The sequence below is a fragment of the Caretta caretta genome, chromosome 13, assembly GCF_965140235.1.
Source record: "Caretta caretta isolate rCarCar2 chromosome 13, rCarCar1.hap1, whole genome shotgun sequence".
Classification (NCBI taxonomy): domain Eukaryota; kingdom Metazoa; phylum Chordata; order Testudines; family Cheloniidae; genus Caretta; species Caretta caretta.
The window spans coordinates 38,358,637-38,381,430 of record NC_134218.1 but is presented as its reverse complement, the minus strand read 5'-3'; the positions used below and the strand labels follow the sequence as shown (position 1 = coordinate 38,381,430).

At 53.4% G+C, this 22,794-nt stretch overlaps 1 protein-coding gene across 1 annotated transcript; it reads left to right on the top strand.

Annotated features, from left to right (window-relative positions):
• The first annotated feature begins 5,171 nt into the window (after nucleotides 1-5,171).
• Nucleotides 5,172-20,832, top strand: LOC125622562 (Fc receptor-like protein 5). The gene is made up of 13 exons (XM_075118934.1): nucleotides 5,172-5,540; nucleotides 6,017-6,055; nucleotides 7,129-7,425; nucleotides 9,426-9,698; nucleotides 10,872-11,183; nucleotides 11,856-12,149; nucleotides 13,732-14,028; nucleotides 15,169-15,522; nucleotides 15,784-15,885; nucleotides 17,138-17,159; nucleotides 18,860-18,897; nucleotides 19,924-20,066; nucleotides 20,540-20,832. The coding sequence occupies exons 1-13, from the start codon at nucleotides 5,510-5,512 to the stop codon at nucleotides 20,645-20,647; spliced, it is 2,310 nt and encodes a 769-aa protein (XP_074975035.1). The 5' UTR covers nucleotides 5,172-5,509; the 3' UTR covers nucleotides 20,648-20,832.
• Nucleotides 20,833-22,794: the final 1,962 nt, after the last annotated feature.

The window sequence follows — 22,794 nt, the reverse complement described above, 5'->3', positions numbered from 1 at the left end:
GTGGGCGCTGGTGGTGGTCGGGCAAGTGAGGTTGGCTGGCAGCCTCCTGAGGAAGGTGATTGAGGTTGGCTGAGAAAGGAGGGGACCCAAAAGGTGAAGCAAAAGTCAAGGAAGTGCTGGGGAGAACTACATGTCTCCATCCTCACTCCACACCCCCTGGGCTATGTGAAGCACCCAGCATGTAGGGGACTGCAGGGGGTGATCTGGGTCAGGGCCTGTGTGGCACCAGGACAATTGGAGGGGGCCTGATCTCAGTTGCGGGGGGGGAACTGTGCAGTGCCTGGTACAATAAGGGGGGATCCCTGAACTCAGTCAGTGTCTGGGTGCCTGGTATGAGAGGGTGGCATCCTGGTCGAAGTGTGTGCCATAGCTTGCATTATGGAGTGGAGGCCTGATCTCAGTGGGGATCTGGGCAGCATCCGGTGTGCTCAGTGGGGCCCTCATCTTGGTCACGGCCTCTAGGTTCTGCCTTAAGACTGCTAATTAATTAATAATATTGACAAATAAACAGTATAGTACAGCTTCTCATCCCACCCTCGCCCTGCAGTCTGCAGGGTCATCCCAAGAGCTTCTGGGTGCTGCTTTCACCCTGATCCCAAGCCATGATTCCCCATGCCTCTTGATGGGGAAATCCCAGCTGCTAATTGTGCAATTCCATAGCACCATAACCTGAAGCCCACATCCATGCTATTCCCACACCACACCCTCGCCAGCCTTTTCAGGTATTTGCAGCCAATCTCCCATATCTCCATTACTCTCTTGCCTCTCTACTTCCTGCCTAATCCCCATCAGGCCTGCTCTGAACAGCCTCCCATATGGGGTGTTCAAAAGGCTACTAGTACGTTAGGAACTATTAGGAAAAGGATAAGAAAAGGAGACGGGATAATGACACTATATAAATCCCTGGTACACCCACTCCTTGAATGCTGCTTCCAGTTCTGGTTGCCCCATCTCAAAAAGGAACCAGAGAAGATTCAGAAAAGTGCAAGAAGGATGATTAAGAGTGTGGAGCAGCTTCCATACGAGGACAGATTAGGGCTGCTCAGATGAGAAAAGAGATGACTCAGGGGAGATATGACAGAGGTTTCTGAATCAGGAATGGTGTGGAGAAGGGGAGTAGGGAAGTCTTATTTACCCTTTCCCAGGACACAAAAACCAGAGGGGACTCGATGAAATGAAGAGGCTGCAGGTTTAACACGAACAAGAAGAAGTACTTGTTTGTATTAAATAGGGCACGGGTCTCAATGCTGATTCGTAGGGGACAGCGCCTCCTACTAAGCCTCCTAGCCACTCTCTGCAGCACAGTGCCCCCCAACACTGAATGAGGAAAGGGGGGCCAGGACTGGGTGTGAGGAGAGAGCGCCCCCTACAGAGCGACTCTCTGCAATGAGCAATCCAATACCCTCTAGTGTTGCAGTGGGACATTGGAGCCAGCATTGAGACCCCTCCCCCAACCTGCAAAGTAGCCTGTTTTGCAAGACATCCTAGTTTAAGCTAAGGTAGTCACTTCAGTCTTGCGGTTGCAGATCTCAGACGTATGTTACATTTGCAGGGCGTGCTATTTTGTGCCCCGCTGTGTCTCAGCAGGGAGCGCTAACCAGGAGCATGTGTCTGTGGTCCCTGGGGCTGGGGTGATTTCATCCCCAAATGGCCCGAAGGGGAAGCAGCTGTTGCTTTTTTACGAGAGCAGAGACAGGGCAGTCATCTGAGTGCAAAGCACAACCTCAAACCACAGGTTATTCAATCTGCTGCGGGGACTGAATGTGTTCTCATTGTTCTTGGTCAGTGGCTGACTCTCTGTTTATCCCCTGCCTTTCTCTCTCTTTCCCATCCCTTGAGTTCTCATATCTTCTCAATTCCAGCCTCTCTCCAATGTCACCCCTGTGCAACAAGGATCCTGAATTATTTCACTCCTTCAAATCCAGCGAGATCCCTAGTAACTGACTAGGGTTCTCATAAAGTTGAGGAGAAAAAATTCAAACCTGAGACGTGCTATGAAATAAGTGACTTTTAGTGACACCCCTGTGTTGTCATTTCTGGACTTGGCAATACCCTCCCAGGGGAGGGGGATCTATATGGATTATAAATTCCTAGTCCCCCTCCAAAATTTTTTTGTTGATCTTTCCAAACTCTTGCACGTCCCTGCCCTTTGCCTCCATTTCCCCAAGTCAGGAATTGAACCCACCTCTAGAGCCTGTGGGAAAGGGTTGTCCCAGCCTGGAAAATGTTTTGAGATTTCAAATATTTTTCTTTGCCGCATGCAGATGAAACAATTGGGGCAGAGTTTTGAATTGCCCCCCAAATGTCTGTAACAGGGGAGAAAGTGAAGCCCAATTGAATATGATGTACGGGGCCCCAAATTTCTTTTCACAGGCCTGCTCTGGGATGTGGAGAACCCAGCTTCAGGTCTCTGGTCTGTGTCAAGCAGTTGACCCTGGGTCTTCTCCATCCCAGATGACTTCCATAGCCATGGGGCTACTCATAATGGTCCCTTCTGGCTTCATAATCTGTGATCATCCCAGCTGAGCCCCTGTGTAACACCTCCCTAAAACAATCCCTAGAGCAGAACTACTAGGAAACCCCCCATTCCTGATTTAAAACTTGCCAGTGGTGGAGAATCCACCATGGCTCTTGGTAATGCCCTCAATCAGAGGCCTGCTAAGGACACTTCTGCTGCCCTCTGCTCGTACAATTAAAGACACAAAGTTTCATTACCCTGGCATTCAATCCTAAAGGGAATTTCATCCCAGAACGGTCCCAGCTGATCACTGGCAAAGCAGCCCTGGTTACTGAACACCCAGGTAGAGTAACTGTGTTGATGCAAATAGACGCACTGCTCCCGAAGACTGCCCCTACTCCCAGTTCATCGCTGGATGGCGAGGGGGAGCTCATTCGGACACTGGCTTCAACTCTGCACAAGAACCCCCCATTCTGGGGGTCCTTTAGCTAGTCTGGGGTCTGGGCAGAGGCAATGACAATGTAATCAGCCAGCCAATGACTTGTGGCAAATGCATCCCTCTCTTTGGGTATAATATTGAGAAACTGGCCGGACACAGATATAACAGCCCTGCGGGGACATCAAAGGGGTTGTTTGAAAATTTGGCAGAACATTAAGAGGTTCTGATTGGAGCTGGGGAATTTGGGGCATGTTGGGGGTCTCAAAGGGTGCCAGGACTAATGAGTCCATTTGGGGTGTTTAGGGAACAGGTCTGTAAACAGGATCTTGGCAGCAGCATCAGAACTAATCCCGGGAAGTCAGGGCCTTCCCTTTACTGTGCTTTCTCTCTGGCGCAGGTTCTCGGGGGCAGCTCAGGAGGGAAATTTCCCAGCCCCAATTAAATCCTCTTAACTTTCTCCCTAGTCTCTGTTTTGCTTCAGTTTTCTGTTTGCTGCAGGCCCCAACCCTGCCTCTAGCCCAGCGAGTTGCATCTGCCCGTGATGCCAACCCGCACAGCACACGTGAAATTTTCAGAAAAGTCCCTTTGTGCTTTCTCCAGCTTGCCCCCCATGGTTGGGAAGAGCTCACTAGAAACAGCTGCAAAGTCACCTCAGGCTCCACTGTCACACCCCAAATTAGCTGTGATGCCACTGAAAACAGGACAACAGTTGGAGAGCGGGATGGGGATGCAGTAGGGGGATGGGAGCAAGGGGGAGAGAGTGTGGGGCAGAGGACCTTGGAGGAGAGACGCGTTCCTTCCTTTGTAGTACAATGGATGAGAGATTGAGAGACAGGACAGAGAGACAGAGGGATAAATAAAGAGGCACCCAAATTTAGGCCAAACTCTACCTCTGCGTCAGCGTGAACAGTCTCTGGCGTGAGGTTGTTCCTTCAACTCAGCCACCGGCCCCTTCTTCGTTCCATGACTCAGCTGCTGGGTGATGCTGCCGGCTGAGACATGTCCGTGACCCCTGCCCACGCGGCATTCACATGAGAGCGGCGACCGGCGAGCTGGGTGAGAAGTGCAGGTCTAATTCATCTCTGTCCAGTTACATGTTCTGAGTCAGGGCTGACCCCCATGCCCCAGGGCAGTGCTAGGAGGCGCTGTGCTGTGGGGATCATGATGGGGCTCACTAGGGGGTGCTCTCCCCTCCAGTCAGGGCTGACCCCCATGCCCGAAGGCAGTGCTAGGAGGTGCTCTGCTGTGGGGATCATGATGGGGCTCACTAGGGGGTGCTCTCCCCCTCAGTCAGGGCTGACCCCCAAGCCCCAGGGCAGTGCTAGGAGGCGCTGTGCTGTGAGGATCATGATGGGGCTCACTAGGGGGCGCTCTCCCCCCCAATCAGGGCTGACCCCCATGCCCCAGTGCTGGCCCCATGACCCTTCACAGCCGGGAGCGCGGGTTTGGTGCTGGTCCCGTGAGCCCTGGTGTACCTGGCCAGGGAAATGGATGGAGTGAGGAGCCGTTACCTGGTTACCCTGTAGCTGACCCCTCTGCTATTGTTGGACCAGGCCCTGCAGAGCGGCTGGGAGCTGCAAGGCATGCTGGGAACCCCCGGCCTGGCTGTGGTCAGCCCACAGCGTGTGGTGCCTTGATGGTGGGGCGGGGAGGTGGCTGCGTCCCTTAGGCAGGACGTCCTCTGGCTGTGATCAGAGGGGAGCAGGCGGCTCACAGGAGACAGGCGTTGGGGGTGCAGCTTCCAGGCACAGACTGGTCCCCCCAGCACAGAGCTAAACGTGTCTCCCTGCGCCAGGTGAATGACTCACCCTGCACTCCTTCCCTGCCTGCCTCATTCACGCCTTCCTTCTGTCTCCCCCTTTCCCTGCCTCGCTCTGCCACACTCCTCTTCATCCTCCCCACTCCTCCATCTCTCTCCCTCATTCACACGTTCCCTCCATATGTCTGACTTTCATTCCCCCTCTCTCTGGACCCCCTCACAGTCGCCTCTCCACTCCTCCTCCTGGCTGTGTCTCGTTCAGTCGTTCTGTTTCTGACTGTCCTCTTTGTTCTCAGTCAGTGACCTCCTTCTGCACGTCTCCTGCTGTGTCTTTCTCTTTCACTCTCTCCATCTTCATCTCCCCTCTTCTTCAGACACTGTCTCTTCTTCTCCCTCTTCCTTTTCTCACTGTCTCATTCACCCTTTCCTTTTCTCACTCTTGCTCTGTCATTCATCTGTTTACTCCCTTTCTTTTTTTCCTTCCCTTTCACTTCCTCTATTTGGAGCCTGTCTCTTCATTCATCTCTTTGCCTCTGTCTCATTCCCCCTTTCCCTCTCTCACTCTTTCATTCCATCCCTCCCTTTAATCCGTCAGGTTTCTCCATCCTGGACACCAGGGTTCCCCAGCCATCAGCAGGTCTTGAGGCTGCATCGTGACCACCCGTCCGTGCTCCTTTCAGACACTATCTGGCCCATTCCAGGAGCTGGTTCCTCTCTCGGATGCGCAGACTTTGGGGAAGTGTCTGGCTCCAAGGGACGGACGATCACAGATATTTGTAAGAGCTCGGTTGCTATTTAGATAGCCCATTGAAGGAGCAGATTCACCTGGCAGCAGCATCCTGTTACAGCCAGCATGGAGCTCAGCGTCCTCCTTCATCTCCTGGGTGAGTGACCCTGCACTCCTCCTTCAGCCTGTCTCTCCTTCCCCCCTTCCCTGCATGCATCTCACCTTCTCCATCCACCTCCAGCTCCTTGGGGCTTCTCGTCCCCCAGACTCCATCTCGAGTCTCAATTCAGCAACAGTCTGGCGGGCGTCTGGCATTTCCCAGTTGCGCGGGGTCTCCTTATGGGGCCTTTCTGTGCAGGGAGCACGAACCCTGAGCCTCGGGTTTCTGCAAATACACTCACAGTAAGCAGGTGGCTTTCCTTAGGCTTTACTCGAGTATCGAGCTCCTGGTCTTTCTCCAACGGTCATTTCCATCCACCGACTGTCTGTTGCTCTCCACTAGGGAAATAGATGTTGAGGCTTATCCACCTGGGCCCACGTCTCCCTAAAGTACATTCCCTGTCCCCCAGCCCCCTTCCCTCCTGTGCCATTCCCAGAGCTCTCACTCCCTGTCTCTCCTCTTCTCTCCTTCAGCTTCTCTCCAGATCCTTCCCCAGCTGGCGTCACCTGCAGGTAAGGAGGGACGTGATCCACACACATGCCCCAGCTGTCCGTTCAGGTGGGTCCCATCCATGAAAAGGGGTCACCCCATGGGGCAGACTTCCAGTTCCAGTCTGGCCCCATGGTAGGGGGTCTGGCTGCTTGGGTCAGAGAATAGGACATGGGGCCTTTCATCTCTAGGGGCCGCCGGCTCTGATCCTGCCCCAGAGGAACTGGCTGGTCAGTGGGGTGGGGAATGGGAACGGACAGGGGACACTGATTCCAGTATTTGTTTATGTGCCTGGCTTCTCACTGTGGGGTCACAGGCACTGAGTGTAGAGACCCCCCCGCCCAGGCATTGTGTGCAGGGACCCTCCCACCCCACTTCGGAGTGTGTCTCACTCTGGTTCTGCTCCACTCAGCTCCCAGCTTCAGGACCTGCAGGGCCCTGGGCAAGACTTCCCAAAGTGACTGGTGATTTGTGGGGGGCTCAGTTTCCTGGGGTCCCCTGGAAGCCTTATAGGGGCTGGATTCTCTGATAGGGCTGAGCCACCCCCCTTAGAACCAGGCCCCTTTAAGCGGCTTGAAATGGAGCACCCCAAGAAAAGAATCTAGCCCTGGCCCCAGGGCCACATGCAGAGTGAAATCTCAGCAGGGCTGGCTGCAAGCTGGGAGGTGGGGTGGGATCTGAGCCTGGGGGTTTCCATGGGGGGAGGTCTCTCTCCCTAGCTTCCATCTCCTCTCATCTCCCCACCCCCACTCCCACTTCCCTCATCCGTCCGGTCTCAGCACCCTACGGAGCCGAGTGAGCTGCACCACGCCCGGCAGAGCCCGTGACGTATGGCGTGGCCAGGTGGGAACCAGAACCCCCTAGAGGTGACAGTGGCTCCTGCCGCGTCCCCATGGAGCACAGGGGGTGTGTGCAGCAGGAGGGATGAAGCCAGAGCTCTGGGGCCTGTGGGGTGCAGACACCAGGTGTCTTGTTGTGTGGGAGGAACGGAGAGCTGCGAGGGGCTGCCGGCTCCAGCCAAGGGGGGTAGGAATTGGGAGGCAGCACTTGGCTGGGGGGAGTGTAATGTCTGCTGAATCTCCCTGCCCTTCCTCAGCCCTCCTGCAAGCCCCAAGGGTCATCATGGACCCCCAGCACCCTGTGTATTTCCCGGGGGAGCGTCTCACCCTCAGATGCTTGGCCCCTGGTGGGGAGGCAGTGAGCAGCTACCAGTTCTACAATCAGCGTGGGGAGCGGGTCTACACGGAAACCACCGGCCTGTCCGGGGGGCTCTGGCTGGTCCTGACGGCTGAGATGGGGAAGGCCGGGGCGTACAGCTGTGAGTACTGGGCAGTGAGAGACGGGCGGCCCATCTACTCCGCACGAAGCCAGCCTCTCTGGGTACCAGTGATGGGTGAGTCCCCTTTCTCCTGCTGTCTAATAGGGGATTCCTGTCCCCATCACATGTGAAACCCCAAATCCCACGAGCCTGCTCATTTCCACCCCCAGGATCTCCTGCCCTTGGTGGATGATCCTGTGGCCTTGCTCCACCTACTCCACAAACAATGAAGTCCCCCAAAGAAAACAACACTATTTCACAGATTCTCAAACAAGAAAGGGCCCCTGTGATCACCTAGTCCCATCTGCATCGGATGTTGCCAATGTAATTCCTGTTTGAACTAGAGCAGATCTTCTGGGGAAACATCCACCCCTGTTTTAAAAACGGCCAGTGATGGAGAATCCACCACAACCGTGGGTACATTATTCCAGTGATTAATTCCTCTCCCTGTTGAAAATTTCCACCTTATTCCCAGTCTGAATTTGTCTAGCTTCAGTGTTCAGCTGTTGGATCCTTGGCTGCCAGATTGAAGAGCCCTTTGGTGTCAGATTTCTGTCGGCGCATTAGGTACTTATAGACCCTGATCAAATCATCCCTTCACCTTGGTTAAGCTAAACCTGTTGAGCTCTAGAGATTCCTTCAGCACCCAAGCTGGCGGTGAGGCCGATTGTAGATTTCAATGATGTGGCTAAGTTTTAGGTCGCTGGTTTGATTCTGGCTTGAAGGAGCTTCCTGATGGTCCCTTCTGGCCTTTGACTGCAAATACAGCACATTGTTCCATAGGGCTTGTGGTTCATTGAATTCTCACTCTGTCCTCCAAAGTCCTTGCATGGGACGGGAGGGGAGGGTTGAAATTCGTTGCGGACACGTCAGAATGTTTCATTTAAACATTGTGGATCAGAATGAGACATTTTCCTCCCTCTTGAAACAAAATCCTTTATTTTTGCCTCTGTTCGTATCCTGTATCTGCCCAGAGTGGCTGTCATGCCTGATGGGAGTTTCAGTTCTGATATTTCGTGGCCCCCATTCTTCTTTCCTGGCCAGCCCCCCTCTCAGAACTAAGCCCCCCATGTGCGTTGCAGCAGTTCAATGAGAGGGGTGACCGCTGTGTATCTTGGCAGATCTAGTCCGGAACAGGGGTCTGTTCTGTATTAGATTGTTGTCGGTAAACACCGATTTTGCTGCCCACACACAAACCAACAGAGAAATATTTCCAACCTTCATAACTGAAATTCACCACTCGGCAAAGTAAGGACAATGACGACTGAGATCTAGTTCAGGCTATTTACTTGGTATATTTTCTCTGCGTGGTGACACCACAAGCCCTGGGCCGGCCACGTTGCGTGAGCACAGCCTGTGGCGTGCAAGCTGGGGGCCTCTTCCTCTTCACCTCACCAGGCCCTAAAGGAGCCCGTTTTGAACCAGCATCTCCTAGGACGCTTTCTCCCAGCCCCTTGGGGTGCAGGGGGCATCCAGCCCTCACGCCCTCTCGAGTCCCTAAGCATTCTGTCTCTCTCTTCAGGAGTGTGTTACTCTCCAGTGCTCGGCTCCCAGGAGGGAGATATGACTTCTGTAATGAAATCGGGGTGCAGGTCTCTGCAGATCTCCCCGCTCAGAACAGGGGTGCTCATCTGGGGCTCACGGATGTGATGGGGATCCCCAAAGCATACACCTGCCTGTACTGGGGAGCAGAGTCTAGGTGGGAAACCATCTCGGAGCGCAGCCATCCCTGCTTGGCCCTAGCGACTGGTGCATCTGCTTCTTAGGGCTGGTTGAGCTGGGGTCGCGGGCATTTCTCCCCCTACAGTGACTGAGACACAACCAGCAATCTAGCTGCTGTCAAGGGCATCAGCGCAGTTTCGCTGTCTGGTTCTTCTCCTTCTAGTTGTGTCAGGTTTTCAAGAACTGAAATTCACTCACTCTCAGAGCCGGGGATAGAACCCAGGAGTCCTGGCTCCCAGCCCATGCCTTGAATTGACCTCTAGACCCCACTTCCTCATACTCAATTGCTCTGCTATTTCTACACTCTTGGTACATTAACGCTCCCTCTTCTCGCCTATTGTTGCTCTTTGCAGATTTCCCTCTTGCTCCATCCATCTCTGCAATTTCTGATTTCCCCGGGAAGAGCCCTGTTACCATTGTATGCTCAGCCCCTCAGGGACATGTGGCTAAAAGGTACCAGTTCCTGAGGCAGGGGAATGTCATTGTCTCACAGTTGGGTGCCCGTCTCCAGCTCCGTCAATCTGATTTGGATGCTACCGGCCCTTACACCTGCAGCTATGAGGTCAATGTCTCAGGGAGAATGATCCAGTCACTACCTAGTGCCCCCCTCTCAATCCATCTGACAGGTGAGTCATCTTTCCATCTACACCTCTTGTGTCAGGCGATGGCTGTCCAGATGTTGGCCTGCAGACTGGAAGGGTTGTGGGCTACTGACCGGTACGTCTGCGATGAACTGAGCAATCTATCTGTAGAGCTGATGAATCCTGTCTGATATTGGGGGGTTGGTATCTGGGCCAGACTGAAGACTCCACTTTGGATCTGACAGGTGAGTCATCTTTCCATCTACACCTCTTGGGTCAGGCAATGGCTGTCCAGATGTCGGCCTGCAGACTGGAAGGGTTGTGGGATACTGACCGGTATGTCTGCGATGAACTGAGCAATCTGTCTGTAGAGCTGATGAATCCTGTCTGATATTGGGGGGTTGGTATCTGGGCCAGACTGAAGACTCCACTTTGGATGGGGGATTCTTTACCTTTGCTGTGGTCAGTTGATCTCCATCTTCGGCTGAACTTCCAAAGGAAGGTGAGAACAGAATCGCACAAGAGGGTCATTGAGTTAAAATGCTCGGCCATTGCAATGTGTTTGCTATGGGCAATCAGAGAGCTCCTGTCCAGGATAGCTGGTTTGTCAAGGGAGATCGTGTTAGCAACTAAGTCCCTGTGATGTTCTCCTCAGCAAGGGAGAGCTTTGGTGCTGCTGAAATGTCTGTCAGAGAATGTGTCCCTGACATTCCCACCTGTCGGCCTTGCTGGCAAACTTCTTGAGATCTGCCAGTCCAAACCTGGCCTTGCAGGTCTCAGTCGATGTCCCCAGAGGCATCTCCCTGCAGTTCCCAGTACTGCTGGTGGGAGACTCACAGGAATTATTAAATTCACTGCCTCCAAAGAGACCGAGCACAGGTTGGCCTGTTGGGTTAGCTGAAGGCTCACACCTGTCTTATGCCAGGAGCATCACCTGATGGTCTTTAAAGGCCAATCAACCTTCCCTGAAATGGGCAAGAAAACAGAGAAAAATGAGTAAATGAAAAGTGGGTGAACCCAGAGCTGATGCTCCTCAAAGAAAACATCTCTGGGTGGGAAAGGAACGTTAGTGACCAGGGAGGGAAATACGGTGTGGTAGCAAATGAACTGGGGCGTTGTCTCCCTTTGGACACATCAGCCATCTCCTGGGATTGGGAGGAGGGAGCTCCATAGCACTGGGGTTTGTTGGAGGGCTCAGTCCCCACTGTCTCTCTTCAGGGTCTTCCGTGCTCCTGGAAACCTTTCGGCCAACTCTGCAGCTATCACCAACGGGTCCTGAGTTCACCACCGGAGATTCTGTTACCCTGACGTGCTCAGCTCCCAGCTGGGAGAAGAAGATGGGGTTCTGCTTCCTCAAGGCCAGGGAACAAGTGGTGTGCACAAGACAGGCGCTGGAGGACTCTCAGAGTTACCAGATTGGCAGACTCAGCATGGAGGATTCTGGCTCATACACCTGTATGTACCGGGTAGCCGAACCTGGGCAGGTGATCTCCTCCCTAGAGAGCCAGCCCATCTCCATCACAGTCACAGGTAAGGCCCCTTTCTCTCAGAATGTGATAGCAGGGACGAGCATCAGAATATAAGAGCGGCCATGCTGGTCCGTGGTCCATCTGGCCCAGTAGTGTCTCCAAGGGTGGTCCATACCAGAGTTTCAGGGGGCGCATACAGATAGGGAAATTATGGAAGGATTCAGCCCAGGCTTCCATCATGTCTTGTAGTAGTCAGAGGTTCAGCCTCACCCCGAGCATGTTGTTGTGTCCCTGACGATCTTGTCTAAGAGCCATTGATGGACCTGTCCTCCATGGATGGATCCAGTACTTTTGGGAACCCAGATATGCTTTTGGCTATCACAGCATCCCACGGCAAGAAGAGCAACAGGGACAAGGCAACTGAGTGGTCGACCTCAGGGGGCTGGACAGTCAATCTCTGGGGCTCTTTCTCCACCTGGCTTGTCTGTACACTTCTGGCTGGGTTTGGCGCCGAGTAACGCTCCGATTTGCTCTTCACTGTTGGGGTGAAGTGGGTGGCCACCAAGGGATGGGAGGTATGAAGGGATTTTCTGTCGAAGGGTAGAAGTGGGGGTGTAGCTTCTCCAAGGGGTACATGACAGCTCCCCATTTTATTTACACAATCAGCCAGGTGCTCTTCATTCAGAGCCCCTCCATTTCTCTCCTTGCTTTCTTTGCTCTTCATTCTCTCCAGATGTCTCACTGCCCCCGCCGGCCCCCCAAATCATTCTGTATCCCCCGAAACACATCTATTTTCAGGGGGAGCATGTCAAGCTCACCTGCTCAGTTCCTGGCAGTGAGCAGGTGGGGGGATACAGATTCTACCATCAAAGAGAGGAGCAGATCTCTGAGCTGGACGAGGGAGCTTGGCTGGAGCGCACGGCTATGACTGGGAATGCTGGGACATACTTCTGTGCCTACTGGATAATTCGATCTGGGCAAGCGATCCTGTCACGGAAGAGTGACTCCGTCTCCATCATTGTGACTGGTGAGTCCAGCCCTGTCTCCAGCACCCCTTTGCCCTTTCCGCGTGTGTTCTAGAGAGGCCATACTCCTTCCATGGACTCCAGACTCTTCATGGCCACCTGTTGAATCTCAGTGACCACTGTAAGGTGGGAAACTGAGGCACCCAATATTGGCTTCATGAATTTTTTCACATTTATTTATAAATTTTCAGATTGAATCATTGACACTTGTCATTTCTGATCATACACACATGACAAACAATAAGACAGATTGGACTGAACAGGCAGGGGTCCAAGTATCCAAATTTGTCTCAGTCTCTGGACCAGTGTTCTCCATTTTGGGCCCTCCGTCACTTTCTTTTTATACATTAATTTGTCCTTCTATGTCTGTCTTCCCATGTCTCCAGTTATACGTTTACCCAAATGTTCATAAGTTGTTTTCATTCTTCTGTATTGTTACAAATCATTGGCATTGCATCAGCATAACTCCATGATTCTTTTGCCATTCAGTGTACATTGTCATGAATAGGAAGATTAAACTAATAAAACAGCCCTTATATTTCCCATTCCACATGTTGCAGTGGTAGGTGTTCAGCAGGATTCGCAGATTGAGACAGTCTGACATGGGCCATGATGTGCACGCGTTTGCCATCCCAGACATCCAATACATGGCCAATGGTGGCCCTGAAATCACAGAATTCTTCCTACTTGCAATGGAATTGCTTAAAAAAATCCATGGCCACACAATTGGAAACGTGGCACACATGACTTGAAGTACTCACCAAGCTAGTCAAAATGTACAGTGATATGCCGAATGCCTCCCCAGAGGAGGGAAGGGTTGGTCGACCTTGAGATCTTTAAATCATCTCCGAACAAAAGTTGGCAGGTCCAAAGTCAATCTGTGGAAGTGGGGCTCGTCCATTGACCCAGATACAAGTGACTGCGGGCAAATGCAAACTAGGGAACATCTCTTGGTCTGCCGGCTCCTGGGGGAAGATCTAGATCCATAGCATGTGCCCAGCACTGGGAAAACGTACATTTGTGGTGGAGGACACAAGATGAAAAAGACCATTCAACATCCATCATCATGAACGATTAGTATTACACTACCAAACCACAGAGCTGATTTATACCATTCAGCACATTTCTCACTCTTTAGCGCCACAGCTCATTTCCTGTGTCTCGTCCTCCGTCATCCAGGATCGTAACCTTTATTTTTCTTGAGTAGGGAAATTTATGGAGACCACCAGGTCCTTCTGGCATCATATCCTCGCCTTTGCCAAATGTGGGCTTGTCCAGGCTCATTTGCTCTATGTTGAGCAGCTCAAAGTTCAGAACTTCTGATTGTAAATCACTCGAAAGTCTCGCCAGGAATTTCTCCTGTTGTATTTTGAGGTGCTTATTCGGTTAGGCACTGTAGCAGTTCCCCCACAGCTCTGCCAGTTGTGAGATGCTGTTCCACTCAGACTGGGGATTGTCATCTGTCCTGTGCGGTGTTTGCTGGGGGGTATTTCACAGGCTGGGGGATCACTGGACTCCCCGTATCAACTTCTCTTGACTCTGGGGGGATGCCCCTCTGCACTGACCCCTTTCTCTCTATTGCAGCTCCTCCACTGGCCCCCAGACTCTCTCTGCATCCCAAGCTCCCTGTGTACCTGCCCGGGGAGAAGGTCACCCTCACCTGCTCAGTCCCCCATGGCAAGGAGGTTGCGGGGTTCAGGTTCCACCAGCACAGAGGGGATCAGACCCCTGAAGAGCTGCCAGCAGCCAGCGGGGGGCCCGGGATGGAGCTCATGGCGCAGATGGGGAATGACGGCTCCTACACCTGTCAGTACTGGAGACGGGAGGCCGGGCAGGAGATTGTATCTGAGAACAGTAACAGCATCACTGTACCAGTGTCAGGTGAGGCTCTGACCTCCGGGATGCTCCCGCCGGGTCTCTCCCACATCTCAGGTGCTGCTAGACAGCCAGGTGAGCAGTGGGACTCGCAGGGAGCAGAGATGCCCCCCACCCGCCCACAAACCCCTTTGTCCTCTGCCCTTCCCCACCCCCACCCTCTGCTGCCCCCTGGTGTCCATTATACAGTATAGCCGCCCCTTCCCTGTCCCCACCCTCTGCTGCCCCCTAGTGCCCATTATACAGTATAGCCGCCCCTTCCCTGTCCCCACCCTCTGCTGCCCCCTAGTGCCCATTATACAGTATAGCCGCCCCTTCCCCGCCCCCACCCTCTGCTGCCCCCTGGTGCCCATTATACAGTACAGCCGCCCCTTCCCACCCCCACCCTCTGCTGCCCCCTAGTGCCCATTATACAGTATAGCCGCCCCTTCCCCACCCCCACCCTCTGCTGCCCCCTGGTGCCCATTATACAGTATAGCTGCCCCTTCCTGACACTGGGCTGTGGTTCTCCTGCTGACCTCTGTATTTTGCTGCTTCCCTTAAACCCCCTTTCCCAGCCGGTGCTGAGCATGGATCCCCCATCTGGAGTGGTGAGTGAAGGGCTCCCCCTGCTCATCACCTGCATGGCCCCTGGTGACCTCAGTGAGCGGAGATTTCACTTTTACAAGGACAGAACCGAGATCGTCCCCAGGGACTTGGGCTCTGAGCTCAGCACCATGGAGTCCAGCACTGACTTCATGACGCTCAGTTTCCCACAGGCTGGTCCTGTGACCACTGGGAAATTCACCTGCGGCTATGAGGAGAACGTGAGGGGGAGGTGGATCCTGTCCCCCAGTAGTCAGGTTGTGAACGTCACCATGAAGGGTGAGGATGCGCCTAGTCCTACAAATGCCATTGAAGATATACTCCGGAGTCCTGCAGTGGGGAAAACGGTTGTTGAAATGATGCCGCTGTGTAGTGAATGGCTGCCTAACTCAACTCCCATTCCTTATGCTGCCCCCTTGTGCCCATTATCCCGTGTAGCCAACCCTTCCCCACCCCTCACCCTCTGCTGCCCTCTGGTGCCCATTATACAGTATACCAGTCCCTTCCTGATACTGGACTGTGGTTCCCCTGCTGACCTCTCCCTTTTTCTACTCCCCTTAGACCCCCTTCCCCAGCCATTGCTGAGCATGGATCCCCCATCTGGAGAGGTGAGTGAAGGGCTCCCCCTGCTCATTGCCTGCATGGCCCCTGGTGACCTCGGTGAGTGGAGATTTCACTTTTACAAGGACGGAACCGAGATCATCCCCAGAGTTGAGGGGTCTGAGATCAGCACCATGGAGTCTGTCTCCGGCTCTGTGAACATCTCTGTGCTCAGCATCCCACAGGCTGGTCCTAAGAACACTGGGGAATTCACCTGTGGGTACGAGAAGAACATGAGCGGGAGGTGGATCCAGTCCCCCAGGAGCCAGGCTGTGAATGTTACCTGGAATGTCACCAGGAATCACAGCTGGAGAGGTGAGGCTCCCAACAGTATTAACAGAATGAGAAGGAATATTTCCCCTGAGGTGCAGTTCCCATTTTGGACCCATAGGTGTCAGGATCACATCCTGTATCTGGCATGCAGAAATTCCTTTCTTAAAGGGGAGGGTGCAGATTGTCCCTATTCTGCAGGCTGCCTGGGGTATAGCAGAGTCCGCAGTGCCATGCAGGGGAAACGTTTACATTGCAGATCCTGGCATAACGCCTGCTGTCGCTCTTCCCCCTTCTCTCAAGCAGGCTGGGCTCTGCCCCTCCCCTTGGTGGCTGGTTGCGGTGGCGGAGGAGCCGCTCTGGGGCTACTAGCTCTTCTTGGCTGCTGCTGCAGAAGGAATAAGAAAGGTACCGGTAATGCAACCTGGATGGGGAATGGGAGCTGGGGTCTCGTTTGTGCAATTCTGGAGGAGGGTGGACAAGACTGGGGTGGAGAATGGGACCCAGGTGTCCAGGGATCCCCAGGGTTATGAGGCACAAGCCCTTAGTGTGACGGATTCTTGTCTGTGTCCTGCTGTGGATCAGCTCCCGGACTCCGCTAGCAACATATGCTCCTGGAAACTTTGCTGTCTGTACAGGGTAACGATTACCCCCTGGTAATCTGCTGTCCCCAAAGGAATAGGACACTCCAACTTTGGATGCTCAGTTCGGGGTCCCCACTCACCATGCGGCACTTAGATCTGTTTATAAAGAAAACAAGAGGAAGTTTATCATCAAAGCGACCAGGTGGGTGAGGTTTTATTGGACCAATTTCTGAGGGGGAACAAGACAAGCTTTTGAGTGATACAGACCTCTTCTTCCTCTCATCTGAGACCAGAGATTCAAGGAAGAATATTGGAAACAAATGGTTTCATATCAAACAAGATTGTAACATGCTTCCTAGAGCCTAAACTGAACTCCCAGGACATTTCCCTGTCTCCTACGTCATAGCGTTGTCCCATCATTTTCAGTCAGGTTGGCTGAGATCCTCCTTCCCTAAGATCAAACCTCATGGCAGGTTGTCTTCAGAGATTGAAGGCTTCCAGGGTGCATCTCTCTGCACCCCCTAATGTACCAGATCAGACCTTTGATCTCCACCTGAGAACAAGTTTTCCCCAGCTGCTGTTTACCTCTTCCTGTTAGTATCGCCCCCGATTCTCCGCAAGCTCTTTGTTGGCATTGGACCCAGAATGCTGATAGACTTGTACAGGGAGACACGCAGTGGTACACTATGGAGATAAGCATCTCCTAGCTCCTGTCCGGAGTTGTTTGTCCCATGGCACACTACCTTGGAGCAACCTCCCTTTAACCACAACAAGAGAAAATAATATTCAGCATCTCCGCATAACTCCTTGCAGATTTTCCATACACTTGTCTCGCAATGGTCTTGACGATGCATGTGATGCAGGCTTTCATTAGCGACCTCACGTGACGTTCTTTGGTGGACGCATGGTAGCTCTGCACCCCTGTGTGCCCCTCTGTCTGTTGGCATCAAGAAGGCTGTGGGTCAGAGCCGTGCCAGGCACTTGCTCCGTGCCCCATGTGGAGGGAGACACTTGGGGGGGTGGGTAAGGGAAACCAAACAGCTTTTTAATGTCTCTCCTTGACCTTTTCTCCACAGGTAGCAGCAAGACAGCCGCTGGGTAAGATATCCGGTTTTCAGAGGTATCACTCCTCCTCCCCGTGGGAGGCTGCCTGTCTGTCTGTCTCCCCCAACAGGGTAATCGATATCCCTCCAACACATTGGCCCATCCCGTCTGTTACGGCAGAGGAACCCGCCTCCTCCCACAACATCTGCCTTAGTCCCCCAACTTCTCCCCTCTGGACCGAGCTGTGAGGAGCCAGGCTGTGAATGAGAGAGCACAGATGAGTGAATATGAGAAAGAGAGAATGATAAATGAATGGGAGAGAAGGAAAAAAGGCTGGGCCAATGAGATGTTTATTTTCCACTATCTGTCCCCTCCCACTTTCACCCCAAGTCCTTCCCAATGCTGGGTGGGGAAGCACTGGGATGGGCTCCCTAGGGAGGTGGTGGAATCTCCATCCTTAGAGGTTTTGAAGGTCAGGCTTGACAAAGCCCTGGCTGGGATGATTTAGTTGGGGTTGGTCCTGTTTTGAGCAGGGGGTTGGACTAGATACCTCCTGAGGTCCCTTCCAACCCTGATCTTCTATGAGTCTATGATTCTATGATCAGAAGTGTATACCTAGGCCTGGCAGAATTTTGATTATTTTGTTATAATTTCAACAGGTAATAAGCATTCAAAAAATATATTTTTTCACAGTTGCAAGAAATTACCAGGGAAAAGTCAGATAACAGGGGGCTTAGAGAATAATTATTTAATGACAGGCCATGCCAAGATTCAAAAAAGTAAAGCTTTATATCTGGTACAGCCCAGATTGTCAGCCCCACATGCCAAAATATGCAACATCAATATCTTCAGATCAAACTTTGATTCTCAAACAGCCTTTCCCCTTACATTACATATCTGTACATTTCTGGAAATATTTTCCCCATTTGTTTCTGGAGAATCGTCCAGTCGATCGCTTGACTGCACTTTGGTTTGTTATGAAACATGCTCAAGAGACCAAATGACCAATCTCAGTCAGGTTTATTGCAGAAAGTAAATTATAGGACCAGACAGAGGGGAAAGGTTCAATACAATACTCGTTTGATAGATTTTAAGTCTAGAAATGATCGCTGTGATCATCTAGTTTGATTTCCTGCATAACACAGGCCAGAGAACTGCCCCACAATAATTCCTAGAGAGGAACTTTTAGAAAGACACCCAATCTGGATTGAAAAGTGCCCATGATGAAGAATCCACCACAACCCTTGGTGCTCCATTGCTTAATTAAATGTTCATGCATTATTAGCAGTCTAATGATGATGGCCAGTGTGACACATGCTTTCAGTAGAGACTGTACGTGATGTTATATTGGTGACCCTGTGGGTTCCCCATAGCCCCATGTATCCCAGTGCCCTCTGCCAGTTGGTACGAGGAGGTTTGGGGCCAGGGTGAGAAGCAGAGCAAACAAGCGAGAGACGCAGTGAATAGATAGTGAAAAGGAATGGAGGAATGAGGGAGAGAAAGTCAGGGAAAGAAGGAGGTGATGAATAAAGAGGAGAGAATGAGCGGGAATGGAGGAATGAAGCAGAGAGAAAAGCTACCACCAAGAATATTGTTGGCCAATGATAGCCCCACCCAAAACTCCCACCCTCACCCATTATCACACTCCAGGAGCCTGTTCCCCAAATCCTCCCAACCCTTAGGGGTAGGAGCCCATAATTCCCCCCTCTGACCCTCCCAGCTCCATCACTGAGACATAGTTCTGCCTCTTTCAGCTACCTGGGTGTCAACGGAGCCCCTGGGGTCAATTTAGGTGAGTAATGACCACCCAGCTCCCCGCCGGACACTCTCCCCCACTTTGTAGCCCATGGAGTCTCAGAGGTGGGACACGGTACATGGGAGGTGTCTGATTGGCCTTCTCATGGCCACTTCCCCTTTAAGAGGGGAATTTCTGACTGACACACTCCGGCTCCCCTACTGATGATGTTGAGACTATGTTGCCAGCTAGTGGGTCAAAAATGGGAATTTCAGCATGGAGAAAAGAGACTTGAGTCTGGCTGTTGGGTGGAGGGTCTGACGCAGGGCAGTGGGGAGGGGGAACCGGGTGCTGGATGGAGGGTCCAATCCAGGACAGCGGGGAGGGGGGACTGGGTGTTGGATGGAGGGTCCAATCCAGGGCAGCAGGGAGGGGAGACCGGGTGCTGGATGGAGGGTCCAATCCAAGGCAGCAGGGAGGGGAGATTGGGTGCTGGATGGAGGGTCCAATCCAGGACAGCGGGGAGGGGGGACTGGGTGTTGGATGGAGGGTCCAATCCAGGGCAGCAGGGAGGGGAGACCGGGTGCTGGATGGAGGGTCCAATCCAAGGCAGCAGGGAGGGGAGACTGGGTGCTGGATGGAGGGTCCGACACAGGGCAGCAGGGAGGGGAGACCGGGTGCGGGATGGAGGGTCTGATCCAGGGCAGCGGGGAGGGGGAACTGGGTGTTGGATGGAGGGTCCAATCCAAGGCAGCAGGGAGGGGAGACCGGGTGCGGGATGGAGGGTCTGATCCAGGGCAGCGGGGAGGGGGAACTGGGTGTTGGATGGAGGGTCCAATCCAAGGCAGCAGGGAGGGGAGACTGGGTGTTGGATGGAGGGTCCAATCCAAGGCAGCAGGGAGGGGAGACTGGGTGTTGGATGGAGGGTCCAATCCAAGGCAGCAGGGAGGGGAGACTGGGTGTTGGATGGAGGGTCCAATCCAAGGCAGCAGGGAGGGGAGACCGGGTGCGGGATGGAGGGTCTGATCCAGGGCAGCGGGGAGGAGAGACCAGGCAGTAGGGTCTAATCTGTTACGTGATTAGCTCTGCAGCAAAGGAGCCATGACGGGTGGGATCAGCCGGCGATGCACAACCAGCGGCGGCTACCCAGCATCCCTGGTGGGAAATCCAAGAAAAGAGGCAAGGGAGAAGAGGATGCAGGCACTGGGGCAGGATGCACAACCCTGGTAAACTCGGAGAGGAGAATGCTGAGCCCCCCACCCCCTGCTGAGCCCCCCACCCCAGTCTCTGGAGCACAGCACCCACCGGTGCCATGCAGGAGCACTGGTGTCAGTATTCCCCACAATGGGAAAGGGCCTCCTGCTGAGATCTCACCCGGCTCCCTGCAGCACAGCGCCTCCTAGTGCCGCAGTGAGGTAATGGGATCAGCTCTGAGTGTGAGGGGAGAGCACCCCTGATCCCCCACCCCACTCCCTGCAGTGTCCCCTAGTGCTGCCCTGGGGCAGTGGGCCCAGCACTGACTCCAAGGGGCGAGTGTCCACTACTGAGGGCCCTGGTCCCTGCAGCACAGCGCCCCCTAGCGCCACCCTGGGGCAGTGGGGCCAGCACTGACTCCAAGGGGAGAGCACAACAAAAGTTCTCTACAGCACAACATAAGCTCTTGGCAGACCTGATTCTTCTCTGTTCTCCACTTTCCTAGTATGCTGTAGCCACGTGCTCCCCTGTGAGCCCGGGGAGCTCCACGTTCCACCAGCAAGGAGGGAATTTGGTCTCAGAGGAAGTTGTGTACAGTGAACCCCTCTTCTAATCCCTGTCCCCCAACTTCCCAGCAGCACCCTGCTCCCATTGCCTGAGAATTCCCAGACCTCAGGCTCTGCTCACTCTCAAACCTTTGTCACAGCAAACAGCTCAGTTTTGTTCTTTTCATCTTGTGGGGTGAGGGGGGTGGGAGGCAGGACTCCTGGATTCTATACCCAGATCTGGGAGGAGAGTGGGATCTAGTGGTTAGAGCGGGGCGGGGGAGCTGGAAGGCCAGAATCCTGGGTTGTATCCTGGCTCTGGGAGGGGGGGTGGGGTCTAGTAGTTAGAGCAGGGGGGTCTGGGAACCAGGGCTCATGGGTTCTATCCCAAGCTTTGGGAGGAGTTTGGGTACAGTGGTTAAAGCTGCTGGTGAAGGATGGGTAAATACCCCCATCTAACCATGCTCTTCTGAATTAAACTTATTTCTGGCCCAGTTTGGTTGGTGCCATTTTTCACTCGTGTATCAACTGTGGAGTAGTGGGAAGTTTGGGGATCCTGATCTTTTCAGGGTGTCCCAAGGGAGACAAACTATGTCCCTATAGTTGCTTGCACTGAGTCAACTGAAATCTCCAGCTCCGATTGAGCCTTTATGCTTACCAAGCTGAGAGTGCTACGAACGGGACCGGACATCAAAGCTGCACTAGGGCAAACCCTAGATGACAGCTTCCTGATGAACTAAAAGTGACTCTGATTACTTCGATCAACAGACATGCAAATTATGCCCTGGTAAGGAGGACTGGCCCCAGGCCAGGAGGCTGGTTGCATCAAAGATATAATACTGCAATTTCTCTACTTGCGTTTTGGACAGAAATACCCTTGGGCACATCGGGAACATCAAACAATGAAAAAAAACCCCCAGCAGTGACAGCCATTTCATCACTGTAAATGGCCCAGACCCCAGCTTGGGTCCATGGGTCAGATCCCCAGCTGGGGTGAATGGGTTGTAGCTCGACTGGAGTCAATGGGGCAGATCCCAGCTGGGGTCAATGGGCCATAGCTCCCCAGTGGGTGTAAACCCGTGTAACTCAAGGAAGATTCCTTTACACCAGCTGGTACCCTGGGCTACCCTGGGAAGATCCAGCCCTCGGGGGCGGCTGCTCCGGCCCCTCCCCCCAGCTCTGCGTTGAAGTACAAAAGCCAGTGCAAACTCTGGAGAAGGTGGCGGGAAGTGGTCAGCTGCCCTCAGCCCCTCCTTACCTGAGATGCTGCTGCCTGTCCCGCCGCCCAGCTGAGCAGTGGCTGCAAATGAGGATGTGGCTTCCTCTGCCTCCATCAGAGGGGAGGGCCCCCCCCCCCTCCTTGCACCCAGACGGGGCCGGTGGCTGAGCCGAGAACCCAGCTCCCAGCCCAGAGCGACCAGCTCAGCATGGCGCTAACTCTCCTTCTGCCTCTGCTGCGTAAGTGACCTCCCTCGGCCCTCACCCCTCTGTCTGGAGACTCCTCCTCCACCCTGCCCCACATCCCTCCATCCCTCTGAATCCCCATCCCCTCCCCGGAGCTCTCTTCTCTTCTCTTCTCTTCTCTTCTCTTCTCTTCTCTTCTCTTCTCTTCCAGTCTCTCTACAGATGCTCCCCAGGCTGGCGTCCCCCGCAGGTAACGACGTCTCCTGTCCTTGAAGAGCTGCTCGCGGGGGCAAGGAGTGTCTCAGGGAGTGAGGATCCCCCTGTTCTCACGCTGTGCTGTTTGGAATAGCAAGGAGGGGGGAACCCCAGTGTGAGGCTATAGATATTCAGGCCTGTCAGTAAAGGCCTAGACTCGAAGAATTTAGGTGTATTCTTATCACTTGGCTAGTTCTAGAGGTATAAAAGAAAGAATCAAAATCACTATCTGCCGGTGTAAGGTCCTTCTCTTACTGTGACAGTCTGAGGCCCTGTGCTTAGGCTAAGGCCTTTGGCTAAGCAACAGAGGCAACCATAAACTGGGAAGCGACCGGTCACCTCCTCACATCCCAAACTAGTCACACTGAAAGAAGGTGCTATTGGGCTGTTAGGATACAGTCCTATCCTGATAGTGCCCATCGCCTCCAGAGAAAGGGAAGTGCCTTGAAGATGTAAAAGGAAACTTAGTTTGATAGCATCCTGTCTGGCAAGAACTCACTTATAAATAGCTGGGATGTGAAATCCTCACTTCTGTATTGTTTTGTCATTATAGTTC

Bases quoted from the DNA above. Each gene is read 5' to 3' on its own strand.
- LOC125622562 (XM_075118934.1), top strand. From the start codon at position 5,510: ATGGAGCTCAGCGTCCTCCTTCATCTCCTGG. The intron at 5,541-6,016 runs GTGAGTGACCCT...TCTCTCCTTCAG, and splicing joins CGTCCTCCTTCATCTCCTGG to CTTCTCTCCAGATCCTTCCC. The intron at 20,067-20,539 runs GTAAACTCGGAG...CCACTTTCCTAG, and splicing joins GGGCAGGATGCACAACCCTG to TATGCTGTAGCCACGTGCTC.